This window comes from Branchiostoma lanceolatum, chromosome 3 (assembly GCF_035083965.1).
Source record: "Branchiostoma lanceolatum isolate klBraLanc5 chromosome 3, klBraLanc5.hap2, whole genome shotgun sequence".
In the NCBI taxonomy this organism is placed as follows: Eukaryota; Metazoa; Chordata; class Leptocardii; order Amphioxiformes; family Branchiostomatidae; genus Branchiostoma; species Branchiostoma lanceolatum.
The window spans coordinates 27,615,032-27,633,481 of NC_089724.1; the positions used below are offsets into that span (position 1 = coordinate 27,615,032).

Genomic DNA, 18,450 nt, shown 5'->3' on the forward strand with positions numbered 1-18,450 from the left:
TGAACGTAAGAGGACACGACATGTCCAGGAATGGTGCTGAAACGTCAGCCGCTGACCACGATGACAGTAACATTGACAGAAACCAGGTTTCTTTGGATACACTACCTCCTGATCCGGCGGATTGGCGGAACGCCCTAAACCCCAACCCAATGTACGTGCAAAACGTTGCCCAACAAAGAAATAGGGGTAAGATGATTTGAAATCTTCTCTGTTTTTGAATAATTCAATGAAGCTTGAGTAATGCCCAAATCAGGAACGTTTTTTTTTCTTAATTTTTATTATTATTATCTTTTTTAAATCTTTATTCAGCAGAATAAAAGAACATAAACAGGAACAAAATCACTTTTCCATTTTTGAATAATACCCGCAAACATTGTGTTCACAGTTTTTCACTTTACGGAGCTGTCAGCCTGTCACTTTTAACTATGCATGTTAATTGAGATCAATGTAGAGTGCATTGATAGTTTCTCCACCCCCCAGTATATTGGAATAAAGCCATTTACACTTTCCAACGCACGCCTTGACGTAACTCGTTGATTTTGTCCAGTGTGTAGATGCCGCCGGTTGTCCATTGCAGTTGCCATCATGGTGCTACTGATCTTGGGTGGATGTTTTGTCGGCCACGGGTTCTATTTATACCCTAGCATAAACATCAAGGGTGATCAAGAGGTAAACCGTTGCTTTTATTGTTTGTCTATTGCTAGTGTCAAATTCTTTCTTACTCTTCATTATGCTTATTTAATACTCAAAACTTTGCCTATTTTGTATGGAGACAATAATTTTAATCAATGCATTTCAAACTACAAATTGACAAGCTTTTTATTTGTCAGACTTTTAGATTGTTTTAACAAGAATGGCACGGAAAAAAAAGTTTTACTTAACTAAAACCAAGCAATAATTATTTCATTTTTAACAATTTATTATCATAATACCAACCTCACGGCTAACTGATTAAGGATGGCCGTTGTCGACTATTCCTGTGGAAAGACGATATTTTTAGACAAGTATCAGGTAGGTGGTTACATTGAATCTATATTCTGTTATAGGTGAGGCACGTTCATGGTGAGGAACGAGCGTCCACACTGCCATCAACATCTAGCAGCTCACAATATGCCACACTGCCATCGATATCTAGCAGCTTTCGAGGTGCCACACTGCAATCGATGTCCAACAGCTCACATGATGTTACACTGCCACCAACACCCGGCAGTTCCAACGTTGCCACGCTGCAGATAACGTCTATCAGCCAACAAGGTGCCTCACTTATCTCTGCCTCCGAACGCTCACAAGACAATTTTGATTTTGATTTTTAATTTATTTATTCATCTTTAGGGTAGTCCCTTCAGTTAAATCAATAACTGATTTCCAAGGGAGCCCTTGAAATTACAAATAATAAATAAAGGTCATAACATGAAATAATAATAAACATAGGAATAATACAAAACAAACTCGATTTGGCTATTAATAGCACTGAAATCATCAAACAAAAGTCAACAAATGATGTTGAGAAAGTTAGAGGTCATAGCAGTAACATAGGAGTAATATTATCATATAGTCAAATAAACTTAATGGACAAAAGTAACTAAGCAACATAATTGGTTGTCACAACATGATGGCCAATAGTTGGCTAGTAAAGTGACTTAAGTCTCTCTTTAAATATGTTAAGCTTTGGAGCTTGTTTTACATTCAGTTTGAGTGCGTTGTATGTCTCCAACTTTGATTGGAGAAAGAAGGGAGGTAAGAGATAGAAATTTTGTTTCTTATATTTCAGCAATTACCTTGGTGCGAAATGGTAACTCATTCGGTTGAAAGATAAGCCTGTTACAAAAATAGTTGCATTTCCTTTTTGACTCGCCCTCGTCATTGTGATAGACAGTCAGGATCAGTCTATTAGGGCTTGAATTTTCTATCAGTTTTCACCAGACAACGACATCGTATCTTTGCTCCTTTAATGTTGATATGTGATAGTACGGTGTTATTGACATTTAATATGTGTAAGAATGACTAGAAACTAGAGGTGTTTTATTCAAGTTTCAAGCCTCATAAAATGCTCTGGATGCCTCTAAAATGTACTTACTCCAGGGACCACTGACGGAAACCTGAAGCCAGTGACTATCTATGGTGGGGAGGGGTCAGGTCGTGGACAGTTTTGTCAAGCCTTCGGAGTGGCAGTGTCTGTTGACAGTGAGTTATTTGTGGTTGATTATGCACTGAATGACGGTAACGACCGAGTCCAGGTCTTCAGCATGACAGGAGAATTCCTCCGCACAATTACAACGGTGGTGCCGGGTGGAACTGAAAGAAAGACGATGTCCCCTAGCGGTGTTGCCATTGACGGAAAGGGTTATTTGTGGGTGAGCGGGGGCATTGTGTACGGTGAACACGAATATGTCGTTGAGTATATTTTCAAGCCACATGTAGTACAATACGACAAACGGGACGGCCGGCCAGTTACCTCGCTCGATATACATTGGCAAACAACAAATCTACACTTGCAGCCTGCCGTTGCTGTGGATCTGCATACTAACAAAATCATCGTGACCGTCTCTACTGAGATTTGGGTATTCCTACCAGACGGCTCGCTTTATCAGCGTTTTCGTACGAGAGATAGCGACGTTTGGGACTTGTCCTACGTAACAGCCGGTCGCAATGGGAACATCTTTGCTACGCACATTAACGAAGACGATGTTCATGTGTACGATGACTCTGGAAATCCCCTACTGCCATTTGGCGGTTTTGGAGAAAGTGAAGGTGAAATGATGGCACCCATGGGCATTTGCATGGACAACACGGGTAACAACATCATTGTGGCAAATACTGTAAACAACCGGGTTGACATGTTCACAAGCCGGGGGGAATTTGTACGCACCGTCGTGGACATTCTCAGTCCAGAGGCTATTGCTCTAGGTCCAGATGGACAGTTGGTGGTGACTTGCGCAGACGCATTTAATGTAACTATATTTCCACGCCAAATGGTATTTCTGTGAGGTTGCAGGAGTACTAATATGTTGGTTTGAGATAACTGATAATTCTATGTTATTCATTTGCACATATTAAAATCAGTTTGTAGTACATAATAGAACAGAACAAAAAATATACGTGCTGCTGGAAGAAAAAAAGCCATGATGGATTGTACAAGGTCATCCCCCATCTAACTTTACAAAAAAATAACATAGATCTAACAATTCATAACATGATTATAGTAGCAAGTAATAGCAATATGACAACAAATCAGACAGTGATGATAATAGCAAAATGCTAAAAAAATGATAATTGATTGCATATAAAAATTGTATATCAATATTTGCATTATCGGTATTTCAAAGAAATTGATTTAGCTTAATACAGAATGATGCAACTAATCTGGATTATTGTGTGCCTATACACAACTGCCGTTGTCCACGTGCCATGCCTTTGATCATTTCATGTTTTGAGTCATGACTTATGTCAGGTGTTGATGCGTATCAAAATGTGGACGTCGGTTTTGAGACTCAAACATGTACAATTATAATGTTGTAGCACATTTCGGTCTCATGAAGGGTAAGAAAAGTTGAGTAGTTCAATTATATTAATTGATAAAGTAGGGATTGTGTTTTTTATCAACATTGTGAGCAAAAGTGTACTAAAAAGTAGTTTGATTATATCTATTGATACAGTAGGGATTATGATTTTTTTATCGACATTGTGAGCAAAAGTGTACTAAAAGTAGTTCAATTATATCTATTGATATAGTAGGGATTGTGATTTTTTTATCGACATTGTGAACAAAAGTGTGCTAAAAAGTAGTTCAAACATATCTATTGATATAGTAGGGATTGTGATTTTTTTATCGACATTGTGAGCAAAAGTGTATTAAAAAAGTAGTTCAGTTATATCTATTGATGTATAAGGGATTTTGGGTTTATTTTATCGACATTGTGAGCAAAATTGTATCAAAGATTGGTCTAATAAGGTGATTAAGTCATAGTGGTGATTGCTCCAGCTTTTATGTTTATGATAACGGGATTATATCTGAGACAAATTTGGCAATCTCCAACGTGATCTTCGTCATACTAGTTGCAAATGTTTCAACTCGTTAGAATACTAGTAATCATAGTGTAGAAGAAGAAGAACTTTATTGCACGACAATCGTACATGGTACAAAGTATGGCAAGAATTCATAAACATACATAATATTCAACTATTACTAATATTCAACATTTTCAGAGAACTCATCTACAACATGAGTAACAATCGATCTAATGATATGCATTCTAATGGCTAGAGCAGTACAATGTAATGGTGACGATGATAGTATTTTGTCAGGAATGTAGTGATAGTTGTGGTGCTTATGATTACTCATTGAAGTTTCAGATTGAACGCTATGTTGTGTTTTATGAACGAATGAATGTGTCTTGATTTATGATGGTTAACGTGACTGATTATGAAGGTAATGGTTTTTAGAAGAAAGGAATGGGATAATTTTATGGACTCTCGTTAGGAATACGAGCTGATATAGAGCATAGAATGCATGCATTGTTTTACAGCACACTACCTATGGTTATCAAATTATGTATAATTGTGTGGTCACATTCGTTGAAAGTTATGTCCCTTACAGTAAATATCTACATGCATAACTAAATGGCTTTGTTATTTATCAGCTATATTCACATTTATGTTCAACTGAATAAGCGCCTGGCTCTTATATGGCCTGGATATATACGATTTAATATGTCTGCTGATATTCATAACTAAGTGGGCTTGCAAACTGATCAACCTTCCTGTATTTTTTCAAACATGACTGAGGTTGATTTCATACCTTTATTCATCTCATTTCATTGGTCTGCCTGCACTAAAAAAGAGCTTGGGTAAATTCGCTCCAAACGTTTGGATGGAAAACACCTTCTAGGTATCTAAAACCGCCGTATAATGCTTAATAAAGCCGTGTGACATTTGTATATATTTGATAATTCTTTTAACCCTAGCCTATGTAAACTTTTTGGGGGGATTCCTGGGACTGGAGGGGGGGGGGCATTATGATAAAACTGTTACCATCTACATTTTACAAAAAGGCAGCAAGTTTGGTAGTCCTAGCACACGTCGTCCAGCAGTTATACGACGTCAACGTTGACGCAGGGACTCCCCCACCCCAGTCTAGATAGGTTAAGGCGTTTTTATCGGCTTCCTATTTTGTCAGGTTTTCTTATTTTAGGGCTGACTGACATAACGAAAACCTGGCGGCATAGAAAGCCGATAAAACGCATAAGAAAGACTGGCTAAACATACTGGGTCCTACCCTGTGCCTGGGGAGTACTGCTGTATTGCTTTTTTGGTGAATCGTTCATTATCTAACATAGGAACCTAGGTTTTTAGTGTGTTGTTATTACTTAAACTACCGATATAAATTGAATATGAACAGATGGATACAAATGTCAAAATGATGTGGTTCCGCTATTCATTTTCTTTTCGTCATCAATCTTCCAGAACAAGCTGAACTTTTCTCCCTCCTAAAAATCCTTGTTGGGGGTGTCCCTGTGGTGTAGTGGTCTGTGCTTCTGTTACTTAACACATCTGGTTCTGATTACTTGGAACCAAAAGGCCCGAGTTCAACTCCCGGGAAGGACACCTATGGACAAGAAGCGCATTAAGTCATACCATGGACCAACGACTTTATAAAAATGGTACATACTTATGAAACAGTATGGAAGTTAAACACACTCCACTGCCAGTGAACTAGACCCCTGCTGCAGTGATTGCACCACAGTGTGGCCCAGGGCTATGAAACGGGAATGGGCATCGCCCTATACACCCAATCTTGTTGGAATATTTTACCTATTTTAACTAGAAAGAGCCTTGTGGTGTGCGAAATCATCGATAGGCTCTCACATGTACAGCCTGCTCCCCATAGTGAAGGGCTGTGATCAAAACTAGAACACAGAAAATCCCAACGATTCTAACCATACTGCCTGATGCAGCTTGACGATGTGTAATTAGAATCTATAGACAGTTGTCTTGGGAATATATGACGTATGTGTTTCCAAGACAACAGTCGTTTATTCGTTTATCTGTGACGAGAGGGCCCCCTTGTAGGCAAACAGTTTCCTGGGAGAATGAGTCATAAAATAGACGTTGACAACCAGAAAGAAACAAGCGACACAGAACAGTTATGGGCGACACATGTTCAAGCAGGACGGAACCTAACTCTATAATGGCGACTTTAAAAGCAATGTCCCCACAGCCAGTAGTTGGCACACTGCTAAATCAGATATCAGAAAGACAGGCATAACATTCTTTGTAAGACGTCGTTTATTTTTCCCTTTATTGCAGATTGAAACCGATAACATGTCAAGTCAAGGCCTTTATTTTTCTTCGAAGTGCTTGTTCTGCCACATGGCCGCTTTTCAACAAGGTCGAAGTGGAGGGGGAGGAGTCACGGATAAAGTGTACAAAATAAACTTAACGAAAACTTTACGTAAACGATATCAGCACAATCATAAATAATAAGTCGAAATAAATAATCAAATAAATAAATACATGAACACACCATTAAGTACATTGATTATTAAGTAATTAGTCCTTCACTACGGTGTTAATGGTTTGAAGAACCAGTGTTTTCGTTACTTTGCAAAATTCTACAATTCTTCGTTTTGTTAACTATAACGTAACATGACAGTGATTGGCGTAGTTACAGATTACATTTCTCGACATCTTGCACGGTATCAACCATCTTCGTAGCGTCGATCTTGAAATTTTCTAACATTTGGAGGATGTTTTTCCTGGTCTCTTCTTCTACTGTGCGGTCGCGTCCGAGGATCCACAAGAACTCTACCTTGTTGATGATGTAGGAGGAGCAGGAGTACACTACGGTGTAACTCTGGTAGTCTGTGTCCAACACCCAGTATCCCCCCCCCCCCCCCCCCCAGGGTTTCCCTATACCTAGTAAATGAAAATAGAGACAACATCGACAGGAGTACCTTCCAAGAGTATTTAAGAGTATTTGTCTATTGATAAGTTATAGAATATGAATGGATTAATACCCTAATCGTATGTATCGTCCTAGCTTATTTTGTGTTTTCGTGGCCCTTTCTGCTAATTCATGCGTACTTTTTCTCTTGTTCTACCTGCCTAAAAAGATGAAGGGTTTAAAATGTGCTCAAATTGATAGCCGGCATCTGCTTGGAAATTAGCAATCGAGGTCGTCTTTGATGCATTGTCTCAGTCTACGGTATATATGTTAAAGTAGTAAGAAGTCTCTGGAACTGAAAATTACAATAAAAATTACTTTATAAACCATTAAAGAGCAACTCTGAAATGGTAATGCTTAGAAATTTACAGATATAGAAACTCACATGACGACAACCTTACTTGTAGATCATGAGCCTTTACGTTCAAGCTGGGGTGATCTCGAACTTGCCCGATGACGGTATCTCTAATGACACCTTCCCTAATAACAAAACAAAACTGTCTTGAAATGTAATTGTATACGCAACCATGGAAAACGTCTATGCACCGACACTATATTTTGAGATCCCATCGTAGTAGACATGTAACAGGTGTTTCTTTCAAAAATCTGCAGCGAGGGGCTCCGCGGTCCGCCCAAGCGAGGCGCCGCCATCCCGAGAAGCAAATCGGGTTTGGACGCGAGCGTTTCCGCCGGATTTCAACGTTTAATATGCTTTACCGTGATACGTCATTGTACAGTGGCTTACAGTAATACTTCTGTTTATATTAGGTACGTGCCAGTGTTTCAGTGTCTATAGGTATTCAATAGAATCTTGCGTTATTCTAACTCTTATAGATATTTTAGCATAGACATTGTATAAACAGTGTTTCAGGCATGCTTCGGTCCTGTTTCCTTTGCTGATATTCATATGTACAGGTTTAGTGTGTTTGTGTAGATGCTTAGAAGCTGGCATCGTGTGGCGCAATCGGTAGGGTGTTTCGCCCATAACCGAGAGGTCCCAGGTTCGAAACCACTGCTATGCCCCGATGTTGTGCCCTTGGGGAAGGCACTTTACACGACTTTCCTCACTCCACCCAGGTGTGAATGGGTACCTGACTTAGGTTGGGGAAGGTCCACAAAGTGCAAGTGTGGAGCAAATATGTATCTGTTGTGTATTACTAAGTATGTGATTGTAAACCCTGCAGCAATTCAGCACTGGCTGCCATTGCACGGGTAATTTCTGACCAATAAACCATTATTATTATCTATACTATCAATGCTGCGTCTATGATGAGCAAAATGGAATGAATGCAATATTTTAATTTACGATATTTTGCACTTACCGGGCTGTTCTATCATCTAAATGGTTTGTGGCACACCTGTAGAAATGAAGTTGCAATAATAAGAGTTGAATGGATCCTTTGTCTCATTTATCTCACTTTATTGTTCAGAATCATCAACGGAATAGAATCAAATGCATATGCAACATGTATTCTTATAATTAACCTATTTTCTAGATTGTAGCATATGCAATAGAACTTATCACTATAGGTAATGCAGGTCATGAATGACAAAAATTGGTGGTGCGCTCGCATTTCAAACTTATATGGAGAATGTAATACATAGTTAAGCATCCTATTACATATCGAGATTGAACCAGTAGTGTTAATTACAACATAGTAGGGTAAAAGCAATAACAAGTAACAGAAGTCATTTGTAAATATTCTTCATTTGTTACTTGAAGTTAGTTATCTGTCCACTTGGTTCTGAGTATGGCACCTTGTTCGTCTAGATCTGTCCTATGTCACGGAGTCCATGCCATGTGCGCAATCACTTTCTTTACAAAGGTATCAATAGCAGCAACAATGACGCTTATTTACATATGAATTAAATAGATACAAACTTAAAAGAAAATGTTCAAGACCTCATTATGTACATGATTAGATATAGAGCAAAGCACAATCCAAATTTGGAATGATTTGTATGTCCTCTCTCAGCAATTGCAAGAACATGATATTGCTCCTAGCTAGCTGTATTTACAAGTGAATTGTCAATGTGAGGTTAATCGTGTTCTCCTAATATTAATAACATGGGTATCTTGCAACTAAAACATAATGCACATTACGGTTTAAAACAAGACATCATCGGTCTAACCATAAGAATATTGCCAGGAAAATGTATTGCACAGGTATAGGAAATGAAGTCTAACCTAACGTTACAACACATGTGGCCTTCCCCGTGACATACCTTAGCATACGATGGCACTTGCAAAGTTCTCATCTTTGCCTATAAACCAAAGTGGATGAGAGGTTTTTTTTCTTATTTTATTCAAAGGTATGTCTTTACCCTGAATGCACTTGCTCAAATGATGTTTCAGCTCAACTATATATAAAAGCAAGTCTCATCTTGAGTCTCTAGGGATGACGACCGTCTATGCGGGTCCTTGTTACTTTCAGCAGTCATGGAATATGTTTTGTTAACACAATCATGGCGGCACGGTCTTTCTGCTGCCCCTTGAAATCCCATGTGTCCCCAGCATCCCATGGAGGCATTTGTTTTCTTGTGTTGAGACTTGAACAACAACTGTCGCTCTTTGGCTAGTGGACTGTAACAGACAAATCTATTTTAGGTTTATAGTAAATGGCTGTTGATTACTTGAAGGTAACTTTCACAGACGTCCCTTGCGATTTCTACATGTATGCTATATATTACGGTGTCTCTAGGTTATTCAATAGCATCCTGCGTTATTCAAACTCATATAGCTATTCTAGCATAGGCATTGTATATCAAATAGTGTTTCATGTATACCTCGGTCTTGCTTTTATCTTAACTGATGTCTATATGTACAGATATCGTATGTTTGTCTAGTGGTGAGGATGCTAAGGGGGTGCTCACCGTGGTTAAGATCACATAATTCCCTTGCCATGCCATCCCTTCCACAGGCTGACAACCCCTGCAGCAGCCCTCCTAGTGTGGCCCGATCTCCGTGTTTGCTCTTCCAAAAACCCATCGTCTCTCTTATTGCCTCTCGGGGTCCTTCAAACAGATAAATAAGATGTATAGTTACATGGTCTCATTAGCTGCATCAGAACTGTTTACGAATTATGCTGGGCTGGTTCTCATTCCAATGTCAATGTTTAATACGGTCGTCATGTTTCCAACAATTTGACCGTTCTAATCACGTTGCATTTGTTTGATTTGATTAGTACACCTATACTTAATTTCCGTGTATACTTATGTAATATCCAGCCAACATCAAGCAAAATGCTGATAAAACCTATCACGTACCATGAATAATGTACGTATGCTTGAGACTGTCGAGGTCAGTTCTCGTAAACTCGCATCCTTCGGGCACAGGAAGACCTCTTGCAAAGTCAAGGTAGTCATCACCTAAATGTTGCTCGATGTAGTCTGTGGTGTCTTCGTTTGCTGAAAAATAGCACAGCATATTCCTTTTTCAATTTTTAGTTTACCTATGATATCCTTTTATTCAAATGTTAGTTTAAGTATGGTGTCCTTTTATTCAACTGTTAGTTTACCTATGAAGTCCCAGTGTCATTGTTGTTAGAATATCATTATGGTACAAGATGAGTGATGTGACGGCAGGCACATATCACGTAACATTTTCCAGTATTTCTAATAGAACTTTTCAAAGACAATATCAGTCAGTTGGCATTTAGTACCTGTAATTGTGTTCGGATCAGGGAGCAAGGTCGCCAATACCAGTTTTGGGAACGTGTTTGTAGCACTGGGCCCTGGGTTGTCTGTCGCTTCCACTGGTAGCTCGGTGAATGTAGCCATCTCATTGTTATTGGCAACTGTTTGCTCCTATAACATACAGAAAACAAGTGTCGAACGGGTGAGCATATTCCATTCCTTTAAGATGTAGTTTGGATCCCTCCATGTCTTATTACTAGCTGCGATATGCGATACAACGTTTAACTTTTGTTACCAAGACAATGCAAGTAATTATTTGTGTTTTCTCCCAATCTAATCTTCAGTTAGTCACGTTTAACATTGCTCTTTGTTGATACAGTTTTGATACATACCATAACCGTAGGCTGTTCTGTTGCTTCTATCTGTATTGGCTGCAGCAAAACATCTTCTTCAATTGTACTGCCTGTAGCTGAACTCTCTGCGTCTACAAGTAGACATTTTAGATTTGTCAATTGTTTTATTAAACGGGGCTGTCAGTAAGTCTTCTTTATACTATGCAACATCTTACTACAAAGTGGTGTTCGACCATTTTACAGATGATATCATCTAGAACGTTGGCGAATGGCAACAGATCAAATGTCAGCACGGTCCAAGTAATGGGTAAACAGAACTATAAAACAATTTTGACACATTATCTGAACAATAGCAATATACCTCCTTTCTTATCCTTTTGTTGTCCTTGACGATGTCTGCAAATGACCACCACAATGCCGATCACTACGGCTAAGACAGCACAGATCCCCACTGCCATCGGACTGACGGTTGAAGACGGCAGGCCTCCTTTTTCTACAGTGTATGATAGAAATGTACAAATAGAAAAACTTAAATTATCAATGGTGTAAAGGTCAGTCTTTATTCTGATATGTCACATTGTTGCATAATGTATTAGTATAGGGTACAACAAATACAACAGATTTCATGAATCATGTATATTGTATAATGCTTTTGCTCCTACCGTTTTCTCGATGTGATTGTGTATCGTTCCTGATAGATTCAACGATAATAACGTCGGGTGAGTTCGTGTTGAACAGCCAGTCCAACGGGTGAGAAGTGCAGATCACATCCGAAACGTTGGTCCCTGGTCTTCCCTCTGTGTAACCTAAAGGGCACCTGTCAGAGTTATACCAAAGTGCAAATGTTAAATACAGCCTTGTGCAATTTCGCAAACGATAAAAAAAGTTAGAAATGCAACAAACAAAAAAGGATAAAGGAACAAAAAGGAGGATTGACTATATATAAAGTGTGAACATCGGTGTCAAATTGACCATAAATATTATACAATATAATTTAAATCCTGTATAAATCTCAAATCCATAAAAGAAAATATGAAATGTGTGTCCTATTGTGTATTTTTAAAATGATACATACCGTTGCCAAGGCAGACACGGTTGAATGCGGGAGGTAATGTTGCTAAACGTCCCATGTAGGCAAACTTCACAGTGACCTGAAAAAGACACGAACAGAAATATAAGGGCGTTCAAACCACAATAAAATGTCTGTATAATATTGTATGAACTTTGTTTTGTCATGAGAAGCTCACGTCTGCCTGCAGGACGCTTAGAAGTAATTGAGGTCATCCGGGAGGATATAGGGGTCAGACAAAATATAAGAAAGATATAGATTACATTTTTGAAGTGCACAATAAATCTATAAACATGAAATAGTATCCTTGCACATAGATTGTATCACAAAATATAGAACAGGGTGAAATATTGCTTCCGTTCTGTGACAGTCACTTCTGCCAAATTATTATCTCCATGAAAAATGGAGATATTGTTTTGGGTGTGTCTGTGTGTTTGTCTGTTTGTCTGTTTGTGTTTCCGCACTACTGTAGTCAGCATAACTCAGGAACCTCTTGATGGATTACGATGATATTTGGTATGTGGGCAGGTGTTGTGAAGCCGAAGTTCAAGGTCGATTTTGGGCCCCCTGGTATGTGACCTTGGTACTGCAGCGGAACTTCAATTTTTGTATCTTTTGACCTGGACGTGCTGTGGTCTTGATTTTTGGGTGGCAGATAGCTTGTGATGTAACAAAGAAGTGGTGTAGGTTTGGGCCCCCTAGCAGCTTCCTCTGGAACTGCAGGGGCGTTTTTGTGAAAATCTTCTAAGGAGAATAACTGATCAAAGGAACAACCGATTTCCATGATATTTAGTATGTAGGTAGCTTAGATAGAGATATACACCATGAAGTGCAAATTATGCTAATTGGGACTTAATTTGCATAGCTAATGAGGAAAACCTATATTTGCAGTGTTTTCCATTATCAGACTCAAATACATGTAACGTATGTAGTTTATGGAAAGTGGAGCATCAACAGATACGGATTATGCAAATAAATTCCTAATTTGCATAATTAATGCAAAACACCATATCTCATCTAATTGGAAACTTATAGGATTGTCAATATGATACTTAGTATGCAGGTAGCTTAGACAGAGATATACACAATGAAGTGCAAATTATGCTAATTGTGACTTAATTTGCATAGCTGATGAGGAAAATCTATACTTGCAGTTTTTTCCATTATCAGACTCAAATACATTTAACATGTAGTTTATGGAAAGTGGAGCATCAACAGATACCAATTATGCAAATAAATTCCTTATTTGCATAATTAATGCAAAACACCATAATTCATCTAATTGAAAAATTATAGACCTGTCAATATTGCAACATATGTAAGTTAGATAAAGGTGTTTATGACCAAGCATATCTTATGCAAATGTGTAAGTTATTTTTCTTAATTGGTTTGTATGGGGAAGAAATTTAGCCGCTTTTTCTGCTGACAGATAGAAAGCTGCATTAGTAAGTCACCGGACCTTCCATAGAATGTCGATGATTTCGAGTTTCTACAACGTTTGTATATTATAGATGCCAGTTCTTACCAGTTCTGGTCACCCCTCTCCCTGGCGGACATTCAGGTCCATGTAGACACAGTGTGTCTACGCTGTAGTGTCCTATCTGACACTGGCACTCGTTGTCAGCAGTGGCGCTGCCCTGAATCTTAATCTCCTGGTAAGGTCCATTACAAATTTTCTTCCTGTTGCAGTGTAACTGGTCTGCAGATGGATTGTAGTAGTCCGGACCACAGGGCTCACACGCGGTATCATCCCGGTCATCATTAGAACAAGAGTGGACGATTCTCGTTCCTGTGTAAAATGTTGAAAAGAACATGTAGTTAATCAATCATGTTATGTCTGCTTTAAGAAAATAGTGTCAGATGTATCTTCACAGAAATGTGTATAAAGTACTGGGCCCTAAAGTGGTGATTTGCAACATACACCTTTTCTTTAGAAAATGCAAAGGAATATCTAATTTCAAAAACTGTTGAGTACATGCCGTTTGTTGTCAAGTCAAGTCAAGTTACATGTTAGTCATAAGGCCTTGGAAGAAATGTCGATTACCGTCTTCAAAAAGTAGGTAGGTAGGGATTTTTTCCCTTTTGGGCCGAAGTGATCGAACAAAAAAAGCTTAACAATGTAAAAATGTCATGCACTATATTCAGGATAGTATTTTCAATACCTTTTTAATATACAGTATACATTGAACAATGTTCACTACGTCATTATTACATCAACTGTTTAAAGCTTTAATCTCTAACGGAGTGTGAGATACCGGAAATCTGTTTTCAATATCACCAATAAGATGTCAGATCGGATATTTTATGTCCCTTGCCAGCGTCAAACCCCAAAAGGCTAGAGGCGGTAGTTTTTTCTACGGTCGTTCGGGTAACCGGAAACACAACATTTTTCTTCCTAGCCAAAGAAACATCATCATCATAAGAATATTTACCTGGGCCACACTTGCTGTTGCAGCACCAATCTCCTACCCAAGCTCGGTACATCCCTTCTGGGCATGACGTTTGAGACTGTGCGGCTGATAACGCCACGAGCACCTGTTATGGAGACAGAAGGAATGTTTTGATATAGACGTCACAGTTTCGTGTGATGCCTTACACGACCCCGAGACGACGCCCGGCACGCGTCAACCTTACGGCCACGGACTAGGGCCCGCCACGGCCCCACGCTTCTGGGTGCGTATGCCGGCGATTTCCTGATGCCGTACACGACCCCGAGACGACGCCCGGCAGGCGACGACACCACGGCCACGGACCAGGGCCCACTACGGCCCCACGCGCTTGGGTGCGTATGCCGGCGATCTCGTGATGTCTTACATGGAACATCCGCCAGCCGGATCCCCTTTTTATGTGTTGTAAAGTCAACAAATGTGTACATCCACATTCCACAAACACAAATAAGTGATCAACGTTCAGTATCTGAGTGTTGTCGTTTGTATTTTGTGATCCGGTGACCATAGTTTACTAAGCCACTGAACATTCACCCCGAGAAGATTGGTTTACTTAACAAACACATTCGGTAGCCCTTTTGTGTACGCGTTGTGAGTCACCCCTGCATGTACCTGTTTCCGAAATGTTTGTTGACCAGTCGGTTAGGACATGTTCAGAGGTGTGACACATTCCTATAGTGATAGTGTAACGTTACCGACACTGACGACCTTTTTCGTGACTCACGATCACACCGGGCATGTTTCATCGGTATAGAGTCACAAAATCATACAATGATGCATGTATCAAACAGAGATAGTCATGATATGATGAACCTCGTAAAATTGAAATGTATAGCAGAACACTAAGCATGATACTTATCTGTATTGTTCTAACACTGTAACTAGAATTATTAAGCCCCTTCGTATGTTGGACAGAACTGAACTTGGAGTAGTTTGCAACCATACCAGATACAACACCTGTATCCTACATTGAAACCCTGGCCTTTAACTGGTCACGCTCCATGACAAAGCGAACGATTGCTGTATGTTATATGGTGATTGATATTGTCAGACAATTAAGTTTCATACACGAGGGATAATTGCTGAATCAATAATGCATGGGCACATGTAAGTAAATACATGTAACGTTAGCACCATCCTGCCACACCCCTCTTACTCGTCATCGAAAACCCCCGTATAGGCTCCATAGCAGGCTCCCTGGGTCTTTTGGGGGGCATATAATACACTTTTGCTGATGACTTCGTACTGGGTCGTTTGTACTAGCCTGAGTACCAGCCTTTTTAGCTTTTGTCCACGCCCCACGATCCTAAAAAGGCTGGTACTCAGGCTACGTTTGTGCAGCCAGCCCGTAACCATTTGGCCGAGCCTGCTATAGAGGCTAGCTCCCGTGGGCCATTTACGTGCCAGCTGACATTTCCTATTGTTGCGAGCAACTTGGAATAAAACAATGGCGCTGTTTGTTTTGAAGTGGGGTAGTAAGTGATTACTGCCATCAAGGCAATCAAAGACATATTCAATTACTGGTAGTCTACCCATGTAACACAAACAGAAGTAATTATTGTAATTTTTCACCTAGTCTTCTGGCGTGTAAAAGTCCGTACATTGCCCCTATGACTCAGATGTATTGCACCCCTGTGCATATCTGTATAGGGTTGGGTCATGTTGGTGAACCACACACACACACACACACACACACACACAATCGAATGGAAAGGGAGGGGGGGGGGGGTATGTGCCCGACTGAGTGGTACTTATAAGACAAGACAGCGAATGAAAATGTTGCCATACCTATGGACACACGAAAACTGAACTGGCACACGATTTGAACAAGAAAATTAAAAATTGGTATCAGTCTCAGTTTGATGACAACGTCAAAGGTTGACCTGAAGTGGTTGTGTTCGGCACCTTTATAGTTATCAGCTAGCAACCAAGACTAAAGATAGTATAGAAATCCTGTAAAGACAACAACTTTAATCTATAAGTAAGTAGTGCTGTCCTCAATTTACACACACTATCGTAATCTAAAAAGCGACTCTTGGTGGGCATATTTTACTTGCACTACTTATGATAGCCCCTATATATAATATACGAGCACGTACGCCATCCAACAGTCGTCACGGCTAACGGAATCCGTAACACTTACCAAAGCCAGAGCCCTCAAGCCCCTTGTTGTCATCCTTCCCATATCTATCGGACAGCACGTTTTAGTACAGACAGCACAACTTTCGTGAGGACTCGGGACCCAAGCACAACCTCAGTGTCTTATTCGTTCTTTTCAACTGTTCGTTACAAGAACAATGCGGTGAAATGTCATCTTGTCGCGAAGCTACTCCGTAAAATCCGAGTTATCTTCATGCTGACTCGTACTGCACAACACTGGGAGAATTTGTTTGAACGTCCGGTTGCCTTGCGGTGTTCGCATGTTCTGCCGGAACAAAGTCACAGGGCGAGAGGTGTAACAGTAGTTAACAATGGGATCATCACGCAACATGACTACGTGCGTCACATGGCACAGTGCCAGGAGTGTGTCATTTCCTGTAACCATGCAGCGTACACGTGATTAAGTGGCAGAATACTAGTGGTACGTTTACGCGTTATAATAAACAGCATATGAGCAAAAGATATTCATGTAAGATTATGGAAAGGCACATACTGAGACAAAGCAGTAACAGGAATCAACCTTGGCTGTCAGTTCTGTGATCTAGCGGACGTTCTTGTGCGTACTTCTTTGGTAGGCGATTTCCGGAACCGCCACCTTCCGGTGACATACATGTACGTTAGATCGAGTTAAAGATCGAAAACCAATTTGCAACAAAGTGCCTTCTTTATGTGTTTAAACAAAGAAGATAGAATTATATTCCCCTGGATGAATGTAACAATGGCTAGCAAGAATCACATGGTCAAAGACAGACATTTTCAACACTTAGTCATGCATACACATGTGTTTGTGCGTTAATATAGTACATACTGTTGCCATGCGATGTAACTGATCGACGCAACGTGATAGTGTGACGTAGTCATGTCATGACAGTAGTCCAAACGTCAGAAAAAGTTTAAGCGATGTGATTCTGAGTCACAGGGGATACCCCTGAGTCACGTCTTGAACATGTGCTCCCGACCCCAGAAAGCCTACAGCCCAGAGTCATATGGGGATTCCCCTGAGTCGACGTCACTTATCAACAGTACGTAGTAACCACCTATAGCATAATTTGACCCTCCTAAGACTCCAAATCACTGAATAAGGATAGGATACTTTCTAACTGCACATATAATGCTACCTTATGCTGGTTAATGTAAACTGTCGAACGAATTTGTGGGTTTCTGTTCCTGTATTTGTTTATTTGTTGGAGGGGGGGGGGGGCATTGAAATACGGTTGATACAATGTAAGTCTCCTACGTGACCAGCATGATACCAGTTATAAGGTCGCCAGGCATACCAAACTGGTGCGTAAGTAGGGAATTCCCGCATGTTGAAATTCGATTTTACCTTTACCTTTATCGCGATGCGCATGACGATGTTTTAGTGCAACAAGTTAACAGGCATAACATATTCATCAGAATGTATATATGTGTGTGAAGCTGAACATATATAAGTGCGTTAAACCATCCTTATATATCGGAAATATCTTTTCTTTATATATATATGTAATTTTGCAACACTTGCCCCCCCGATAATTCACATGTTTATGGTCTTCATGCGTGGAGCAGACTTGACTAAATGTCGATTTGTTTGCCCAATATCACTTTTGACACTTCTTGCGTTCAAGCTAGATGTTATATATGATATAGTAAAGGCATTGGAAATAATCTAATTACGCTTATTATAGTTTTATTTAGATGGGTGCGATTAGTTGGTGGTTTATCTGCGTGTCAGCTTAATAGTTTCCCTTTCCTGGGGTGATAAGAAGTATCACTGAGGTGGCTGTTAATACTAGTACTATTCGACCTACAGCTGGACCTAGCTGGAGTGAAAGTTGACCTGCTAGATAAATTGTGATAAAG

The 18,450-nt window shown here is 39.8% G+C and overlaps 1 protein-coding gene across 2 annotated transcripts; it reads right to left on the reverse strand.

The window, feature by feature from the left end:
* Positions 1-9,169: 9,169 nt before the first annotated feature.
* Positions 9,170-16,795, reverse strand: LOC136431272 (tumor necrosis factor receptor superfamily member 16-like). 2 transcript variants are annotated; one of them, XM_066422598.1, is made up of 11 exons: positions 16,592-16,795; positions 14,434-14,536; positions 13,527-13,790; positions 12,008-12,083; positions 11,595-11,749; positions 11,294-11,425; positions 10,972-11,063; positions 10,606-10,750; positions 10,211-10,351; positions 9,818-9,958; positions 9,170-9,527 (listed from the first exon to the last, which is right to left on the reverse strand). In XM_066422598.1, the coding sequence occupies exons 1-11, from the start codon at positions 16,631-16,633 to the stop codon at positions 9,520-9,522; spliced, it is 1,299 nt and encodes a 432-aa protein (XP_066278695.1). In that variant the 5' UTR covers positions 16,634-16,795; the 3' UTR covers positions 9,170-9,519. The 2 variants fall into 2 exon arrangements, 1 of the variants encoding a protein (XP_066278695.1); XR_010755009.1 differs by lacking the exon at positions 9,170-9,527 and having other exon boundaries at positions 9,849-9,958; positions 10,646-10,750.
* Positions 16,796-18,450: the final 1,655 nt, after the last annotated feature.

What these genes read in the sequence shown, in the direction of transcription:
- LOC136431272 (XM_066422598.1), bottom strand. Translation starts at nt 16,633, where the DNA reads ATGGGAAGGATGACAACAAGGGGCTTGAGGGCTCTGGCTTTG. An exon ending in ACAATCACATCGAGAAAACG is followed by an intron (nt 11,426 to 11,594) that starts GTAGGAGCAAAA and finishes CATACACTGTAG; the next exon opens with AAAAAGGAGGCCTGCCGTCT. An exon ending in GCATACGTACATTATTCATG is followed by an intron (nt 9,959 to 10,210) that starts GTACGTGATAGG and finishes ATCTGTTTGAAG; the next exon opens with GACCCCGAGAGGCAATAAGA.